At 43.6% G+C, this 19,466-nt stretch overlaps 1 protein-coding gene across 19 annotated transcripts in view; it reads left to right on the plus strand.

Annotated features, from left to right (window-relative positions):
- DOCK9 (dedicator of cytokinesis 9) overlaps nt 1–19,466 on the plus strand; it is a 180,440-nt gene that overhangs the window by 34,366 nt on the left and 126,608 nt on the right. The window contains exon 1 of one of the 19 annotated variants that reach the window (XM_042456885.1): nt 9,227–9,466. The exons of 17 other annotated variants lie outside the window; for them this stretch is intronic. In XM_042456885.1, the coding sequence (XP_042312819.1) occupies nt 9,350–9,466 (117 nt within the window). In that variant the 5' untranslated portion in view covers nt 9,227–9,349. Of the gene's footprint in view, nt 1–9,226; nt 9,483–19,466 lie in introns of those variants that run through there. One more of the 19 variants, XM_042456896.1, reaches the window with a different exon arrangement.

The raw sequence follows: 19,466 nt of genomic DNA on the forward strand, positions 1-19,466 counted from the left end.
AATATTTATGCATTCCATGTAGGAGTTGGACCACAGCTCAGTCTGTAGTTTTAATTTGTGTTGTTCTGTCCTTTGGCTCTCATCCTTGAAGAAAAGGGAGTTAAGAATCTTTGGCTAGCACTACCATTATTTGAGAAGTCAATAATTTTCTGATTCTCATCCAGAATGGGTGGAAATCCACAGTAGGTGAAGAGCTGGAGCCTATTGCATTGCAATTTTTGGACAGCAGTTTCTTTCTTTTTTTTTTTCTTTTCAGTATACATATAGTACATACTTACCATTTCTGGGAGGGAGTGGTACTTTGTTCAATCAGACTATGCTTACCGTAGTCTTATATTTTAGTGAGGTGGGAGGCTGAGAGAATATGAGAGATGTTCAGAGTTCATACTCTGGAATGTGAACCTTGTGGAATACTTTACCTGGAATACTTTGACCTTACACTCAGGTTCATAGCTGAGCAATTAAAAGTTCTTGTTTGATAGGTTCATGGAATCTTCAGGCAGAATACCTGTGATGATTTCAGAGGATGACTCTTCTCAAACAGCTCATTCAGAAGGAAATACTAAACAGGGAAGGAATAATTTTCGTTACAGCCTTTTGTGATGCCACAGCCATCTTCTGGATTGGGGCTCCTGGCTGATGTTTATAAAAAATAAAGTGGCCAGGTTAGGGAATCTTTCTTAAAAGATAAATTATTGTGTGGAGTTTGACCTGTTATTGTGGTGAGACTCATCTGTGAGGGAGCACAAGATTCAGACTTCTACTCCTCATAAGCCAGGTACTGTACTACAACACACCTACTCCTGAAGAAATTTACCAATTATTCAAACTAAACTTTAAATTCCTTTAAACTATTAGCCAAAGGGTCCGACTGCAGGGGAAAGGTGGTGTATAAATAAAATAGGTGGAAATGCTGTAACATATATTTCACAATAGTTGAAATAGGGCCAAACAGCTTATAATGCTGAGAAACAAGTGACCAGGAGACAGTTCCCTCTTCTATTAGAAAGATACTACTGTAATATAAAAGTTGAGTCAATTTTTTCAGCACCTTTAACTTTTGGGTTCCTGAGGCAATTAAGTAAATGATTTGTTTCATTTATTGCTTACTAATACTGTAATATGTTAACTTTCAGTGTTCAAAGCGCTTTGCAAATATAACCTCACCAATCTTTGGAAAAACTCCGCAATTACTCCTGTATTATTTGAGGAGAGGGCTGTGATTACTTAGCAGCTTACTTAATTCTGTCCACTGAATTCTTGTTTGATCTGAAATTTGAAATAGACACCTGCTAGGTTGCATTTTTTGTTGCTTATGTTAGCTATTCATACTTTTGGCTATCAGTGGGACAGTCTCTGAAGCAGAGTCAGTAAAGTTCAAAATCCTGATGTCTAAACTTTAAAAAATCAAGAGGATATACATGTCAAATTCCATCTTAGAATTTCTCATATAATACCTCTGCATGAAAAAATAATTTTGTACACATAGACCCAGAACAGACAGGCCAAAAGAAGATGCATGCCCCCAAGGAGGCCTGAAACTGCTCCGACACCTTTGGACAAGAGCAAAAAGGAGCCAGGATAATCCAGCTCCTGGTGGCTCAGGTTGGGGCCAATGGCAGCGACCCACTTTCAGAGTGGGCTGTGGTCACCACAGTCCCAGCCTGCTTGTGGCCAGAGCGGCCAGGGGCTGTTCCTTTCCGCCCGTTTGTTCTGGGCCTTAGAAATGAAGACATATTCTGTCACAATTACTTGCTGTACTAGTTTTATGAATGATTAATTTTCAGAAGCAAGTTAAAGAATTTTTATCCATTAAGTTTGGCATTTCTTTGTTTTTTATTTTTGTTGCAATAAGGATTTGTCTAACTATTTAACTTTGGTGACCCCCCCCCGGTATTTTTTTTTTAAATTATTGCCTCATCCTCCACGCCCTTCTCCCAGTCTGGGACTAAAAAATTAAAAAAGATTCTGCAAACAAAAGCATTGAACAAAAATTGATAATATTATTTAACTATCGATATAATTAAAAACTGTTGAAAACAGATCATGAAGAAGTAGAGCAACAAATAGCACATGACAGACCATTTCTTCATGAGCAATCAGCTCTCAAAAACCTGCTGAAACTAAAAGGTTTTCACCTGCCTACAAAAGGATAGAAAGGAGGGTGCCACTCTTAACCTCTCTAGGAAGGGAATTCCAGAGCCTCGGAGTAGTGACTAGGAAGGCCTTCTCCTTTGTTCTTACCAGATTCACCTGTGAGGATGGTGGGACAGTGAGATGGACCTCATGAGAAGAGCTCAAGACAGAGGCAGACTCATATAGGGAGATATGGTCCTTCAGATAATTTGAATTTATGTTGTATAGGACTTTTTACTTCATAAGCATCACTTTGAACCATGCCTGGGAACAGACCAATTGCAACAAGGGAGATGTGTACATACTATAGCCAGGTTTGTTTGACAATCTGGCTGCAGCTCTGGACCAGTTAAAGTTTTGGAACACTTTTCAAATACAGTTCCACATACAATGCATTACAGTAATCCAAGTGGGAAGTAACTAAGACATGTGTCACTCTGGCCAGTTCTGATGTCTCAGAGAATGGGCGCAGGTGGCACATAACCTTAGCCACTGCTTCCAGGCTCAGTGTTGTGTCCAGGCAAATGTCCAAGTAGCAAATGTGCATTTTGAGGGACAGTGTAACTGTTGAATCCTTAGTCCCTAATCTGCCTTCTGAGTGACCAGGAGCACCTCTGTCTAGTCTGGATTAAGTTTTAATTCATTCATGCTCATTATTGATGGCATACAGTTACTGTAAGTTATGTTTTATGTTTTTAATATAGTTTGTTAACTGCTTTGACAGGTTCAAATGCAAAACCAGAAAACTAGAATACAAGTAATTCAGATAAAGATGTTGTTTTCTTCCTTCAAGTCTTTTCCAACTAATAGTGACCCTAAGGCAAACCTATCACAGGGGTTTCTTGGCAAGATTTATTTAGGGATTTGTGTGGGTGGGTGGGTTCCTTCCTCTGAAGCTGAGAGAATGTGATTTGTTCCAAGTCACCCAGTAAGTTTCCACTGTCGATTCAAACCCTGGTCTTCAGAGTTGTAGTCCAATGCTCAAGCCACCACACCATGACACCTCTCTCCCAGATAAATTATCTTACATTTTTTTTATTCAGGACTAAAATTTTCTTCCAAATAGTTGTGGCCTAGACAATCAGGATTCTGTATAACTCACTAATGATAGTAATGTCAGGGCAATCTGATCATTTTACTCAATGATGCTGTTTAATGCTATAATTCCTGTATAAAAATTTGAGTGCACTAAATGTTATAGTCTAAACCCCATATATATTTTCTACACCTTAATAGGTCCTACTGGTTTTTGTTTTGTTAAGGTACTCAAACACCAGTTTAACTTGTGTGTGTGAACAGATATATTCACTAGTTTTTAAAATTCCAAACCTAAACTCACAATTGTGTATTTTAGGTAGTGTTTAGTATTATAGCTATCTTTTCATTCATAGACCTTCATGTTACAGATTCCAGTTTACTCTGCTGGAGGATAAAATTCCAGGCTGTTGTTCTGATCTTACTCCCTGATGAATGGTATTCCCCCCCCCCAACATGGAATTTCTGACTGTTTGTGCAGATGTGTGTTTATACAAAGAAATGGCAAACAGCCAAATGTTAAAGCAAACTACCTTTTTTATGCATCTCTTCAGTATGGTGGAAAGGCCTCATGAGAGCACTCCAGTCTTTCTCTTCTTGCTGGCACACCTCTCTTTTACAGTCCCTTGAGTAGGCAGGAGACATCTGACGACATCATATCATCCTCCTGTAATCCAAATTTGGATTCTGGCTTACAAGTGATACATTTCTGTTCTATCCACTGTGTTGTAGAGATGTGTTAAAGGGCTTGTTGTTTGAATCAATCTGAGAAAAACTGAAAAAATAATCATTAAAGTAAAAATGGCTAAAACAGAGCTGATGAATGTCATCTTCTCACATGCATTTGCATGTTCTTTAGTGATTCCTTTGAAAAGCTATGACAGGCTGACAGTTAGCCATTTGAATTTGACTTCAGCCCTATTTCTTTTAGCCTGATTTATGCAGCTTATAAGGTATGAAGTCCTCTGAACTTAATTCTTTTAAATATCCTTTTTGAGACCTATAGTAGTTCAGTCTTTTTGATTTATTGCAGTAGATTGCAGTCAAAACAGTTGGTGATTACAAGTATTCATCCTCAGTAAGCAGGTATAATGGATGATTTACATTCTTAAAAGTATTAAAAATCTGTTTAAATCTGTGCATTTATTGCTTTTAAGATGAGCAGGTCTCCCAAAATGATATGTGATAAAATAGTTTAAAAATTATCTTTTCTTTTTTTAAAAAATTGTTTAAAAGTTCAGTGAGGAACAAGCCATTTGCATCTCAGAATCAGTCACTAGTCACAAAAAAGACATTAATTTATCCCCACAGTAAAATTGTTCCCTAGACATTGTTCTTCAGAGAGCAAATGCTGTATTTGACTGTGTGTTGATCCTTGTGATCACTTCCCATCATCTCCTGTTGAAGTTCATACTACATTCATCTTTGGAAACCATTCAGTTCATTTCTTCCCACCTTGGCATTCCATAAGGACAGATACATTTGTAATTTATTCAGTCATTCAACAGGTTACAGAATAGAAGCCCATTTCCTCCCACACACTCCGCTACATTTTCTACAACCACCTCCCCCCAAGGAAAGTAACATGCTCCTTTCTATGTTCTAAGTCAGACTTCTACTACTTTCAGATAAAATGGTTGGATTCTCTTGTGGTAACTTGAGCAGGTACAAACAAGGATGGCAGCTTTTGCCTCATCCTGGACTTCCAGGGCATGAACAGCTTCATTTCCAGCATTTTGTTGTTGCCACGCTTGCCAGCATAATCCCCCCAGAAAGAGAATGTGATATGGTTTAATATAATAGATTTAAAAGCTTTTATTTCATATCATTATTCACCCTTATCATTGTTAGTTTCTCTGCTTCTCTTCTCTGAATGTAGCAGTTGTACCAGGTGTCAGTCTGCCCATACAGATTGTACTTACTGCCACTCTGGGTTGCTTATTCAAGTTCATCCTGCATCACAGAGATGGCATAACATCACCATCTTCTCCTTCTCTGGGTTCCAGAGGTTTCAGGAGCCAAGACGGTTGGAATGAACTACCTTTCCTGGTTCTACCACACTGGTATCATTACTGGGTTCACTGCTTCTCAATTTGTTGGTACCATCATCCTTATGCAGATCTTGAGAGATAGGACTGTTATGGACATTTTTAGGATGAAATGTCATGTTACCTATACCTTTTGCTTAGCCAACACTCTAGAAAGGCTTTGGGGTGATCACCATCTTGACCATCTCATCTTGTGCCTTCAGCAATGGTTTCAAGGCTTTCTTGCCAGACCATCTGCCTTCCACACAGGTGCAGGAGCAGGTACAGTTGCTGCCTATGATGCCATCTCACACAGTAGCACCGTTTAGACCACTGCAGTCCCACAGTGCTCAGAAGGAGAGCACAGCAATGATACCAAGGGCTGCTGAGCCCATTCCTTTAGTCCTGTAATCTCATCCATCTATATAACCAGTGATGGATGTCCTCATTTCAGTCCCTGAAAAAATCCAGATCTGATTTTTCATCCGAGGAAGAGAATGATGACGACATGGATTCTTCGTGCTCTGTTCTGCTTTCAGCTTCTCGAGGTATCAGTTGAGATATAAAAAAAACCTCTCTTCCCATCAGATGAAATTTGGACCTACACAGGTCATATCCTGAAAATAGTGAAAGCACATGGACTAGAGTTCAAGCAGCTGGAGCAGCCTACTTTGGATCCAGTCATTAAATAGGTTAAATTGTAGAGTGTCACCAGCCCTGATTCCAGTGCTTCCTTCTTTAATGCAAGTTGGCAGGGCTCCTGGAAGTGCCCTTTTTCTGTACCACCATCATCTCAATGCATCAAGAATTTACTCAAGATGCAGAAGGACCAATGTGCTCTTCTCTTTAAAAACCTGTATCTGGACTCTACAATTATGGAAGCTGCATGAGTGAACCACCAGGAGAATAGGAAGTTGGGTGCCTTTTCTCTTTCTACTGACTTCCACCATTCCTAGCATCATTGCCTTTTCTAATTATCATTTTTCCTCATGATGTGGCCAAGGTACAACAGCCTCAAGTCATATTTGCTTCCAGAGATAGTTTGGGCTTGATCTGTTCTATCCTCAACATTTTTTTCCAGCAGCACATTGCAAATTAGTTGATTTTTTTCCTATTGGCTTATTTTTTATTGTCCAGCTGCCACATCTGTACATGGTGATTGGGAATAAAATGGCAAGGACTATCCTCACTTCAATGTTCTGAGTTATGCCTTTACACTTTATGATCTTGTCCAGTTCTTTCATTACTACACTTCCCAATCCCAGTCTTCTGATTTCTTGACTGCAGTCTCTGTTCTGATCAGTATTTGATTCAAGGTATGGGAACTCTTTGACTGTTTCAATGCTCTCATTATCTAGGGTGGATTCTTGTAGATCTTGTGTGGTCATTATTTTTGTTACCTTAACAGTAAGTTGACTTTTGCACTTTTCTCCTTGACCTTCTTCAATAATTTCTCCAGGTCTTTGTTGGTTTCTGCTAGTAATATTGTGTTGTCTGCATATCTTAGGTTGTGAGTGTTCCAGCCTCTAATCTTCACTCTTCTTGCCTCTGAGTCTAAGCTTGCCACAGTTACACACAAGCAACCTATCTTTTCAAGTATGTAATAGGTTACTTCATATGCACATAGACTGTTGCCAAAATAGAAGGAAGGAGCATAGTACTTTCAGTTAAATAGCTTATCCTGATTATGTGAAAGACTATGTCTCCCTATATGGGCCTACCCAAGAGAGGAATATTCTTATGGAGAGTTTTCTTTTAGTCCCACAGTTATTGCAGGTACATGTGGTGAAGACATGTCTGAAGGGCTGCTACTAGGTGGTGGAATTCTCTTGCATAGGAGGTTGGGTTGGCCCCTTTCTGCTTTACTTCCATTTACAGGTAGAAACCTCTTTGTTTAAATTGGCATTTTGAGACCAGTCTTTCCTCAACCTGGCTCTCTCCAAATATGTTAGACTGCAACTCCCATGGGAAGGCAAACCGGCAGTGAAGGCAAAAGAAGGACAGGGCAGAAGCAATGTAAGGAATTTTGAAGAATGGAAGAAAAACAAAAAACCTCTAAGATCTTTTTTATTTATTTCAAGTCATATTCCATGAGTCTGCAACTAAATAAAGTTTTACTAGAGTAAAGCAAATTTATTAGTGTTGAAATAGGAAGCTCAAGATAGGTACAGTGGAAAGTAAGATGTAAAGATAATCTTTGCTGCATAGGTAGAGTCTCCGTTACCCAGAATTCCAAAATCCGAAATATTTGGATTATCCAAAATATCTGAAATATTAAAAAAACAAAACTTTTTTCATGAATGGCTGAGATGGCGACACCTTGATTTCAGGTGGTTCAATATACACAAACTTTGGGGGAGATACAGACGGGTGGCTCCATGCCGCCTGTCTTTGCCCCTTGACAATGCCGTGCCAACTGTATGATGTGGCACAGACGTGCTCCCTAAAAAAAAGCTGCCTAGAGCGGCTTCTTTTGAGGAGTGCCATAATGGCGCTCGTGCGCGATGACGATGATGCTTCTGGCGAGCGCCGTTTGGGTGCGCAAATGACCATGCATCATCATCGTGCACCCCATGTGGGCAGGGCTATGGCAAGACAGTGCATGGCGCCGCTGGTAAGACTGGGCGCATATGGATGCCCAGCCCTCCAGAGCTCTAAAACCGGTCCCAGACTTTGCACCAGTCTGTACTGGGCCTTTGTTTCCTACACAGTTATTTTCTGGCTATGTGTACAAGGTATATATGAAACATCAATGAATTTTGTGTTAGACTTGGGTCCCATCTCCAAGATATCTCATTATGTATATATATGCAAATACAGGTATTTCAAAATCCCCCTCCCCCAAAAAAACAATCTGAAATCCGAAACACTTTCCAAACATCTCAAATAAGGGATATAAACATGTACTGATTTTATTAAAGAATTAGTTCCTGGAACTGAAATTTCACAGCCTTAAGTCTAGGTAAATGGCAAGATAAGGCTACTTACATTGTGAGAACCTGGCAGCTATCCTCCTGCCTGTAGGAAATCCACTGCTGCTAGGGCCAGGAAGCAGTTTCCTTTTTTAACTTCCTAGAGGAAGAGGGACAATTCCCAGAACTTTGTGATCAAAAACACACTCCATGGGCTACCACATTATATTGAGAGCTAAAATCATAATAAACATAATAAAATCTTCAAAAATTCACCACATAAAGAGTGTAGCAGCAATGTATAGAGAAGGAGCACAGCTAGCTGCATGTGCTCCTTATGTGTTTGTTGTACCTAACTCATGAATAGGGGGTACAGTGATGCTCCTCCCAGAAGCAGTTCAGTTAACTGAATTATTTCCTGGTTGGTTGTCTGGCCTTCCCTGAATTATAGGTTCTTGTCATATACTTACCCATCTTTAGCATTGGCTCCTTGCTAGTTAGTTCATGCCTTCAGCTCTCTGATTCTTTGGCTTGCAACCTTGTATTATTTCTCTTGAATTTCATACCGTCTAGATACTTTGTACATCTATTGAATGCTTAGCCATCTTGTTGGCAGAACTAAGATTTCATGAGCATACGTGGTAGAAATAATATCTGTGAAAGTTGGCCAAATCATCTTACCTCTCTGCAACATCTGTAGGTCTTTATTTTGCAAAGTGTTTTAGAAACATTCACGTCTTGTGTAGTACATTGACAGTGTTCAGAAATTTTACATGAAAGATCTACAAAGATTTTTTTTTTCATTTTATGCTTCTCCTAGAACTTGGTGGCATCATATCAAGAGTACTACTATTCACAAACAGTGCTGATTTAAGATACTAATGTTATTGTTGGAATTAATAATTCTGAAAATCTGTTTATGCAGAGGATTTTAAACTGCAGGATTTGCTAGCTTTGTTTTATGGAAACAGTGTACAGTTTTTCTGACACTGAAGTGGATCCACCTCCTCCTCTCCCACACTTCTTTTCCTCCCTCCCAAGGGGCTGGCCTTGATCTGTCATGCATTCCCACCATAACTTGACTCATTCTGCTGCTAAGTAGCACAACTACTTCCTTCACTTTGCAGCTGGGGTGGAAGAAGCTTTCTTTTTTATTATTATTTTTTAGATTTCTGGCATGCTGTTGTTGGGAGTTAAAATTGCAGCACTTTACAGTTGTGTTAAATTTTCTGGATAAAAATGTTGGCAAGAGCAAACAGTAAAAACCTGAAAAAGGAACTAATTATAGAATCCCCACAAAAATGTCCAGATGCAGTGACTACCGAGGCAGAAGTGGACAGTCTAGTAGAAGTTTGGGTAAGGTACTGCATGTGTAAGTGTGAGAGGTGAGGGAAGAAAATGAATGCATGAGGAAATGTTGCTACATGTTAAAGTATTTTTCAAGAAAGTAGAAAGTCAAACCTAATATTCTCTTGCACTCCACTGCTGTGTGATTGTAGTGGTTTTCCTTTCTTTTTCTTTCATACCTTAATAACATGTGTGTTATTACATTATGTGATAAGTATAAACTACAAATCCTTAATTCGTTATTTTAAATAAATGTGTTGAAGCAGATGTTCTACTGCCTCCATTTATAATTTTAAATTAAAATGCATATGTAATAAATTATTCTTTGCAATGTATAAATGTTGTGCTTGATATAAATTTCTAAATGCAACACTTAATGTGTGTGGACTGAAAATTAACAGGTCTTAATTAGTTGAATGTCATACATTTTCTATGGGATCAATGAGAAGATTCTGCTTTAGATGACTGATTAAATTCTATTTAGGCAATTTGTATAGTGCAAGAATAAGGGAAGCTTCTGTTTACATGGTCATCTGTAAAGGTCATCTGAATTTTGCCATCTATTCCTTTCATTTGTATTGGCAGAAGTCAGATGCCAGAGGGATGAAGAAAGAGGGGTTTTATGAGTTATTCAAAGAAAGTACAGTACAGTAACTTTACTCATGAAGGGGCACATTGCACTCAATTCTTTCAGCAGTTTGGCAAGAAAGGAATAATTATTACAGTTAACAAGCAGTAAACAATATAGTTAGGTATACTGTATATATACACAAATCACCTAACTGTTTCCCTAAAAATTATGTTCTCTGTAGAAAAATATTTTTTTAAAAAATTGTAAAAAAAAAACTGGATCCATATGAACTTACAGAGAAGACACTGAGTGCTATCCTAATTCTTTCAGGCTTCCTGATGGATTCTGTTCTGAATATCTTCCAGTAACATCTATGTGGATTTGTCATTTAGATGCACAATATTTTTGCAAGTGTTTGTGGAGACAGTGGCTGATTCAGGCAATTTGGAGAATAATTTTATGCTTTATGGCTCATGAGTGGAAGTGTGTATTGGTACCAAAATTGAAGGGTGAAATGAGCCACACCCATACTTTCCTTTTTGTGTGTCTAGAAGACAGTATTCTTTGTATGTGTTTTCTACATAGTACAGCTTTTCAGCAGAAATGTTTTCAACAGTTTGTGTTAGCCCTTATTTGGAATGCTCGTTAATATCTTTATTTACAACAATTAATTACAGCAAACTAAATTTTAAACTGATAGTTTTTTGCAGGCCAGTAACTGAAGGTGTTTCATTGTACATTTAAGACAAGAAGATTGGGTGGTCAAGGATTATCTTTCACCATTTTTCATTCCTTGTGTAGCAGTGCTATATCTACTTCTATCTTTATCTTAAAAATCTAGCCCATGTGGGAAATGTCAGTGTTTGTTGCTTTATAAAGAAACACTTTCTGTTCCCCATCTCAACTGGGGCTAGTCATACAGAATTGTTTATTTTCCTTAACCAGGTTAAATGTAACTTCAGATTAGTTAGCAGTGATTCAAAATCAGAATGCAAAATCACAGATTCAATTACATTTCTATTAACTATGGTTTGGTGCTGCAGGTGAATCAAATAAACCATGGAATTATCCTGATTTTGTATGTGTGCGTATGTATGTAGTCCCATGTCTCTGAGCGGTGGAGTAAAGGTTAAATAATTTTTTTTCAATTTTTCTTTTTATTGGTCATGTTCTTGGTTCAGCTTGGCTGCCTTTAATACTACAGTATGGTGGTACAATAGTGACTCATGGGGCTTTAAAAATAAATCAGGATTAGAATTTTGGGGTAAAAAGAAAATGACTATATCAAATTTGTTGTTGTTTGCCTTCAAGTAGTTTCTGAGTTATGGGGACCCTAAGGAGAATCTATCATGGTGTTTTCTAGGGCTGAGTGTTTGTGACTTGCCCAAGATCACCACTGGGCTTCCATGACTTTATTTCTGTTTATTTCTGTCAATTTTACACATCCTTCCCAGGTAATTAAAAAAAAGTTTTGGTTAAAAGTGCTTCATTTTCTCCTAAAATGTGTGCTTGCTGTACCAAGGAGATTTAGTTTTTAGTTTCAATGTTTTTGCAGCAGGAGTATGGAGGGGAGGAAGGACCAGTTTTTTAAAAAAATCGTATTGTTGATTCCTCTTCCAACTTCCAGGCAAAGTTAAAGTTTAAAGCAAAAGGGAGTTACCTGCTTCTTTTTAAAGATTTTTGTCAACCATATTATGTTGTCTAATAAATTTGTCTTCTTCCCTAGGCTGCCACCTCTGCTTTAATCTGCTCTGCGCATCTTCCTTTTGCTACATCCTTCTTGCCTTTTGTTTGTCTGTTTGTTGTCTACTTTTCTGTTACCATCAAGATAACCTCAAGATGGCTTGCAAAATTGAGTTAAACTACCTCACTGCAGCAATACTCAACACTTTTGCCATGTGCAATTACTATTCAGATACTATACTTTTAAGTCCTTAATTATTTTAATCTGCTGTACTATTTACGTGGGGGTAATTTAGTGAGAAAGGTCATTAGGTTTGAAGAAACAATAGTCCCTAATTCCTGCATGATTTGTTAATTTTAAGCATGGCACAGCATCCCCCGCCCCATGCCATATCACAGTCCCTCTGTTCACCACTTAGAAAGACAGATTGGATTATTATATAGAATCTTGAAGCACAGGAAAAAGTGATGCAGTTCTTTTAGAAGAGGTATTCTCTAGCTTTTCAAACCTAGAACCTCTTTTTTTCCTGTTTGGAAAAGGTATATAGGATGGAAAATATCTGTAAGGGAACAGAAGGACGATTTCCTGGAAAGTGTTAATGTCCATAAAAATAATGCCAAAGTCAATATGTTGTCATTGTACGCTTTTATTGGGGATGATAAAATATCCTTCCTCTCAGTGAATGAACTCCTAGAATATGTTTCAGAGGTTTCTCTTAAAAGATATAAATCTGTTTACTTTAAACTAAATAGAGGCGTGTAAAATATCAGTTTCAATAGTAACATGTAGTTTTCTTGAGGGCCTTGGAATAATTGCTTCTTTCCTCAAGGAACTCTGAGGCTGCTGCCACACTGCAGTAATAAAGCAGTTTGACATCACTTTAATTTACATGGATTAATGCTATGTAATTCTGGGATTACCAGAGCTCTTTATCAGGGAAGGCTAAATATCTCACAAAACTTCAAATCACAGGATTCTATAGTATGGAATCATGGCAATTAAAATGGTGTCAAACTTGCATTAATTCTGCTGTATGGATTAGACCTAAGTCCGGCTTTATTTCAGCTTTAGGTAATTTTTTGTGCAGCAGAAATGCAGCCATGTCATTTAATGTCTATTATAAACCATGCCACTTTAAAGATAGTGCGATTGTTTTATCGACATCCATTATTTTTTTGTTGGGGTTAACTGTCCCTTGAGTCAACCCCAGTTCATGGCAACTCTGTGGATGAGACATCTCTAAGGTCCCATCTTACACTGCTCTGCTTGAGTCTTGTAGAGTTATGCCTATGATTTCCCTAATTCAGTCTGTCCACCTAGTGTGCAGTTTTCTTCGCTTTCTACCTCCCTCCACCTTTCTAAGTATTTCTTGAGCATTTCCTATTCTTTTCTAATGAGTTATGCCTTCTCATGATGTGTTCAAGGTAGGGCAGCCTCAGTTTGATCATCTTGGCTTCCAGGGAGATTTCAAGCTTGATCTGTTCAAAGACCTACTTGTTTGTCTTTTTGCTTGTCCACAATATACTTAAGATATTTTTCCAACACCACATATGAAATGAATTGATTTTCTTCTTATCTGCTTTCTTCACTGTCCAGTTCTCTCATTCTTTAATGGCGATGGGGAACACCATGGCTTGGATAATTCTAACATAGTGCTCAGTTGTATATCTTTACTCTTTAGGATCTTTTCTAGCTCTTCATGGCTGCCCTTCCCATTCCTAGTCTTCTGATTTCTTTACTGCAGTTTCCTTCCTGATCGATGTTTGATCCAAGGTAATGGAACTCTTACTATTCTGATTTCCTCATTGTCTAGGTTGGATGTATGTATGTCCTCTGTGGTCATTATTTTGTTTTGCTTGTGTAATTAAGCTTGCCTTTGCATTTTCTCTTTCATCTTCTTTAATAATTGTTCCAAGTCTGTAATATTTTCTGCTAATACAATGGCCCCATGTATACGTGGGTGATCCATTCCAGACCTCTCTGCGTATGGCAAAAAAAGTGGGACCTCAAGTCCTGTTGATTCTTATGCGTACACACCATTGGTGTGTGTGCTATTTTAACTCCCAGACTTGCTGTGCATGGAAGCTTAAATCCATGTACGGCAGGCCCACTTATGGCGTGGCTGCGCTGTAGTATAATGTCATTCACATATCTAAGATTGTTGATATTCCTTCTTCCTATCTTTATTCTTCCTTTTTCCGAGTCTAATCTGGCTCGTCATGTGATATTTTTGCATACTGGTTGAACAAATAGGGTGATAGAATGAAGCCTTACTTTACCCCTTTTCCAAGTGGGAACCATTCTGTTTCTCCCTAGTCTGTTCTAACCTTAGGTAAATAGGTTGTTGTCCTCACAAAGTTCTATCAGGCACCCACCTGCTTAATTTCTTCTTCGTGGTCTCTGCGAATCATACAAATGGGTTTCACTGCGCCTGCGCAGTGCTGTTTGGAAACTTCTGGAATCACTGGGCAGAGTTTACTCTGCAACATATTGAAACTTTTTGGCGGTAACTCCGCCCACCCGTTATAAGGCCCCTGCCTTCCCGCTCTTTCCCCAGTTCCTTTTTTCCGCCGTGTTGGTTGCTGTTTGGAACTTCGCTCTTCACTGTCTTTGACTTCGGCTTTTCCTCTTTCCTCGTGTGATCGGACCTCGGACTGTGTTTGGACCTCGCTTTTGCTTCTTGGCTTCGAAGGATGTCTCCTCCCTTTAAGAAGTGTGACGTCTGTGGAGGAAAGGTTCCTGTTCAGGACCCCCACTCGTCTTGCCTCTTCTGCCTTGGCCGGGACCACGACCCCAGGGTCTGCAGCCTCTGTAAGTCGATGTCCTCCCAAGCCCGTAAAAATCGGGAGTCGCGGCTGACGTCCGCTATAGCCCAAGGCAAGATTCGGGAGGGGGATTCCTGGCCTGCTTCGGCCCCTTCGGCGCCTGCTCCGACCTCCTCTGCCCAGGCCCGTAGCGGCCCTTCAAGTGCGCCTCCTTCTACTTCGTTGACGCAGGACCTGGAAGTTTCGGACGCCGCTCGTCCGCTGGCCCGTGGCTCCACTAAGCCCAGTGCCACTTCTAAACCCACAAAGCACCCTCGTGTACCAGTGTCATTGGGTTCGGATGCTGCTTCCGCTCACGACGAGGGAGTCCCTTCCGAGGCATCAGGAGCGTCCCGGGCGACTCTGGACCAAGGAGCCCATAAAAAGGCTTCCTCGGCATCGTCCAGCTCCAAGAGGGCCAAGACCAAGTCCGGATCGTTGGACCATCCCAAGCCGGCCAGGTCGGATGGCCCCGCACCGAGGACCACCGCCTCCGAACCGGAGCCCTCGGCCTCGAGGGACTCCGCCGCCCGAGGCAAGGACCGGGCTGGGCGCACGGCTGCTATTTCGGAGTCTCCGATCCTCTTCTTCCCTCCGGATGCGCCGGCTCGCCACAAGTCTGCCAAGAAGAGGCAGTCATCGGCCCCGGACTTGGCTTCTTCTTCTTCGGCCAAGAAGGCCAAATCAACTGCTCACTCAAGCTCCCATTCGGGGTCTCCTTCCAAGAAGCGTTCGGATGACGCTGCTGGTTCCCGAAAGCCCCGTCGAGATCGCCTCGCCCTGACTCTCCGGTGCCGACTGATCTTCTGGCCACACCACTGGTGGAGGACCATCCACCTGTGAGGGATCGTGACCATCCCCCGGTGCGGACCCACGACCGGGATGTCACCGTCCAAGCTGTGCCGGTCCCAACACAATCGGCTTCGACAACGCTTCCCTTCCTCCTTTCGGACGACGAAGACGACGCTAACCTCCCGCCGAGATCCCCTTCGCCGGCTTCACCGGTTTCGCATTCACCGGAGCGGGCCCTTGAAGATCCTTAGTACTTCTACGACTCGGAGACTGATCAATTTTTTCTACCAGTCCCTAGGGAGGTGGCTCTGGCCAAGCCCGTCCAGGCTCGGGACCGTCCCCGTGACCGTGACCAACCTCATGGCCAAGAGCGACACCGTCACGAGTACCACACCGACCGACCAGATCCGTCGACTGCGTCTGCATTGCTGCCTGCAAACCGGCCTGTGGAGCGCCCCAGGCCTTCTGCTACCGTAGACCTGATTGCTTCAGACTCCGAACCTGACCCTGTTGCCTCCGAGGACTCTTCGGGTGAGGAGGACCTGGCCCAGGATTCTCCTCAGTTTCTTCATCATCCTGAAGCAGCCTCCCCTACGAATGATGTGAGGTCGTTTGTTGAGCACGTTATCAAGATGTCCAGGGCTCTGGACATTGAACTTTCATACCCTGAGGAAGAGGCCAAGGACCCCATCGAGCGCAGGGTTCACGGCCGGGTCCATTCAACGCCATTGGTTCCATTCCTGCCGTCCTTAGAGACTCTAGTCAAGCGCTCCTGGGACTGCCCTTCTTCACTCCTCGGCCCGCCGCGCAAGATCGAGTCCCTCTATAGGGTTTCGGCTCCGGCCTCACCATGGCTCACCTCTCATCCTCGCCAGAATTCGGCGATTGTTGAGGGTGCCCAGCAGACCTCAACTCAGCGTCAGGCGGCGGTACCATTGGACAAGGAGGCCAAAAAGATTGATGCCTTAGCCAGAAAGGCATATGCAGCTGCTGCTCTCGTAGTGAAGGCGACCAATTACACTGCATGTATGGGTGCCTATATCCAAACCCTGATGGAGGGCATTTCCCCTATTGTGCCGGACGTTCCGGATGGAGCCCAGCGGACACTCACCGAGATAAGGGATGAGGCCCATTCCATTGGCGCCTGGCTCATCACGGCTTCCAGGAACGTCGTGGAGTGCTCTGGCAGAGCCATGGCAGCTTCCATCTCCCTAAGGAGGCACACCTGGTTGCGGGGCTCGGACCTCAACTCCAGTGTCAGAGCCACCATTGAAGACATGCCAATAGATGAATCGGGCCTGTTCCACGCCGAGACGGATGACAAACTGAATCGAAAATTCAGGATGAAGGCGGCAGCGAGAAAACATGGTATGTCTGCCCCCGCTCCAGCTCCCTTCCGCAGGCAGTTCCGTCCTTGGCAGCAGCAGCAGGGCCAATTCAATAGGTCCTCCTACCAGGACCGCCAGTTTCACCAGCAGGGCTTTCAGCGTCAGAGGTACCTGTCCCAGTCCCCGTCATCCTCTGGCCGCCACAATCAGTCTTCTCGGTACCGCAGGAATCGCCGACAAGACCCTGACCAATCCAAAAAGAGGGCATGAAACCTTCCCGCGCACTTCGCCTCCCCTAGGTGCTTTTTAGACATTCTTAAGCCCTTTGCCAACGTATGGGCTTCCATTTCCTCCGATTCTTGGGTGCTGAACATCGTCTGTAGGGGCTATACCCTTGAGTTCGAAGAGCTCCCGCCCACCGGAGTTTTCATTTCCCCCCCCCCCCCCGGACACCCTTCTCGACGAAGTGCGCACCTTACTGGACAAGGGGGCTATTTCCCCGCTGTCCCCTGAATCCTACCACAGGGCCTTTTTCTCCAGGTACTTCACGGTACCGAAGGCCGACGGGGGCATCAGACCAATCTTGGACTTGAGAGACTTGAACCTCTTCCTCGAATATCGCCGGTTCCGTATGGTAACCCTGGCTTCTATTTTTCCTCTTCTTCACCAGGGCCTGTGGTTCGCAACAGTCGATTTGAAGGACGCCTACGTCCACATCGGGATTCGGGAGTCCCACCGGAGATTCCTCGCCTTCGCCGTCGGCTCCGATGCATACCACTACAACGTGCTCCCTTTCGGCCTTGCCACAGCCCCTCGGGTCTTCACAAAGTGCATGGCGCCGGTGGTAGCATACCTCCATCAAAGAGGCTACAGAGTCTTCCCTTATCTGGATGACTGGCTGTTTGTCGCAGACTCCCAACAGGACCTCCAAGAGGCAATTTCGTTCGCCGTGCAGCTGCTGGACTCCCTCGGGCTGGTGATCAACTGGGAAAAATCACCCGTCCAGACAGGTCAAATTCATCGGAGCCATCCTCGACTCCGAAAGATGCTCCGCCTTTCTTCCCGTGGACCGTTTTCAGGCGCTGGTAGCATCATTGAGTCCCTGCATCTCACACAGAAGGGTGAGAGCCAAGGATGTTCAGATAGCTCTGGGACACATGGCGTCAACAACCTTCGTGACGCCGTGGTCAAGACTTCGCCTCCGCCCGCTCCAGGCTTGGTTCCTTTCAGTCTTCTCTCCGATGGAAGACCCTCCGTCAAGGTGGTTGACGATACCGAGACCGGTAGCCGCCTCCCTGAATTGGTGGTTGGACGACCGCAACGTGTGCTCAGGGATGCCCTTCCATCAACCTCAGCCTCAAGTGACTTTGACAACCGACGCTTCTCTAGAAGGCTGGGGCGCTCACCTCCTTGACCTAGTTGTCAAAGACAAATGGTCGGATTCAGACAGTCTCCTCCACATCAATGCCCTAGAGATGCTCGCCGTCGAAAAGGCTCTGAGAGCTTTCGAAGCCGCTGTGACAGGCAAAGTGGTTCTCCTGAGCACGGACAACACCACCGTGATGTATTACATCAACAAGCAAGGTGGCACCAGGTCAAGGACTCTTCTCGAGATCACTCTGCGCATCTGGGACTGGTGCATCCTCAGACAGGTCCTCCTTCAGGCGATCCACCTGCCTGGAGAGGACAACGAGTTGGCGGATCGCCTGAGCAGATCACCCTCGGTGTGCCACGAGTGGAGGCTCCATCCGGAGACGGTCAGCGACTTGTTCGACAGGTGGGGAACCCCTCGAATCGACCTCTTCGCGACCGAATGGAACAGCCACTGTCCCCAGTTCTGCTCCAGGAGGCCAATGGACGGATCTCTCGGAGACGCATTCGCCTTCCTGTGGTCAGGGGAGCTCCTTTATGCCTTTCCCCCCTTTCCTCTCATCATCAGAGTGGTGTCCAGGATAATGGTAGACCATACGGACGCGATCCTGATCACGCCATGGTGGCCGAGACAACCTTGGTTCGCATCCCTCCTGCATCTTTCCAGGAGATGCTTCCTCCGCCTCGAGCCTCGTCTGGACCTGCTGTCGATCCAGGACGGACGGATCCTCCATCCGGACATCGAAAGCCTGCCGCTGGTGGCTTGGAGGATCCTACCCTAACCGCCCTGCCTGAGGCAGTAAGGACGGTGATCCTGGCTGCAAGGAAACCTTCTACCCAGCGTTCCTACGCCTTGAAATGGAGGAGATTTAGCCTCTTCCTTGACCGAAGGGGCTTGTCTCCCGCTCAGGTATCCACCCCGGTGGTGCTGGAATTTTTAATGGCACTTTTAGATGAAGGTCTGTCTCTTACCTCCATCAAGTGCTATTTGTCTGCCATCTGTTCCAAGTATCAGTTCGGGGGGGAGGGTTTCTTTCTTTAAGGACCCCTTGGTAAAGGGATTCCTTAAGGGTTGTGCTAACCTGTATCCTCCTGTGTCGGTACCGACTCCGGCTTGGAGTTTGAAGACGGTACTGTCTGGCCTCCAATCCAAGCCCTTTGAACCGATGGCCACGGCGGACTTGAGACTATTGACTTGGAAAACCGCCTTTCTTGTGGCCATCACCTCTGCCCGCCGTGCGGGCGAACTCTGTGCCTTGCGGAGGGACCAACCCTTCTTGAGGTTTCACAGGGACAAGGTAGTCCTCCGGACGGACATTACTTTTTTGCCTAAGGTGGTGTCTGCCTTCCACATGTGTCAGGACATTGTGTTGCCTACTCTCGCATCCAACCCGACTTCGGATGCGGAGCGACGCCTGCACTCTCTTGATGTCAGGAGAGCACTGGCGTTTTATTTGGA

The sequence above is a fragment of the Sceloporus undulatus genome, chromosome 3 (genome assembly GCF_019175285.1).
Source record: "Sceloporus undulatus isolate JIND9_A2432 ecotype Alabama chromosome 3, SceUnd_v1.1, whole genome shotgun sequence".
In the NCBI taxonomy this organism is placed as follows: domain Eukaryota; kingdom Metazoa; phylum Chordata; class Lepidosauria; order Squamata; family Phrynosomatidae; genus Sceloporus; species Sceloporus undulatus.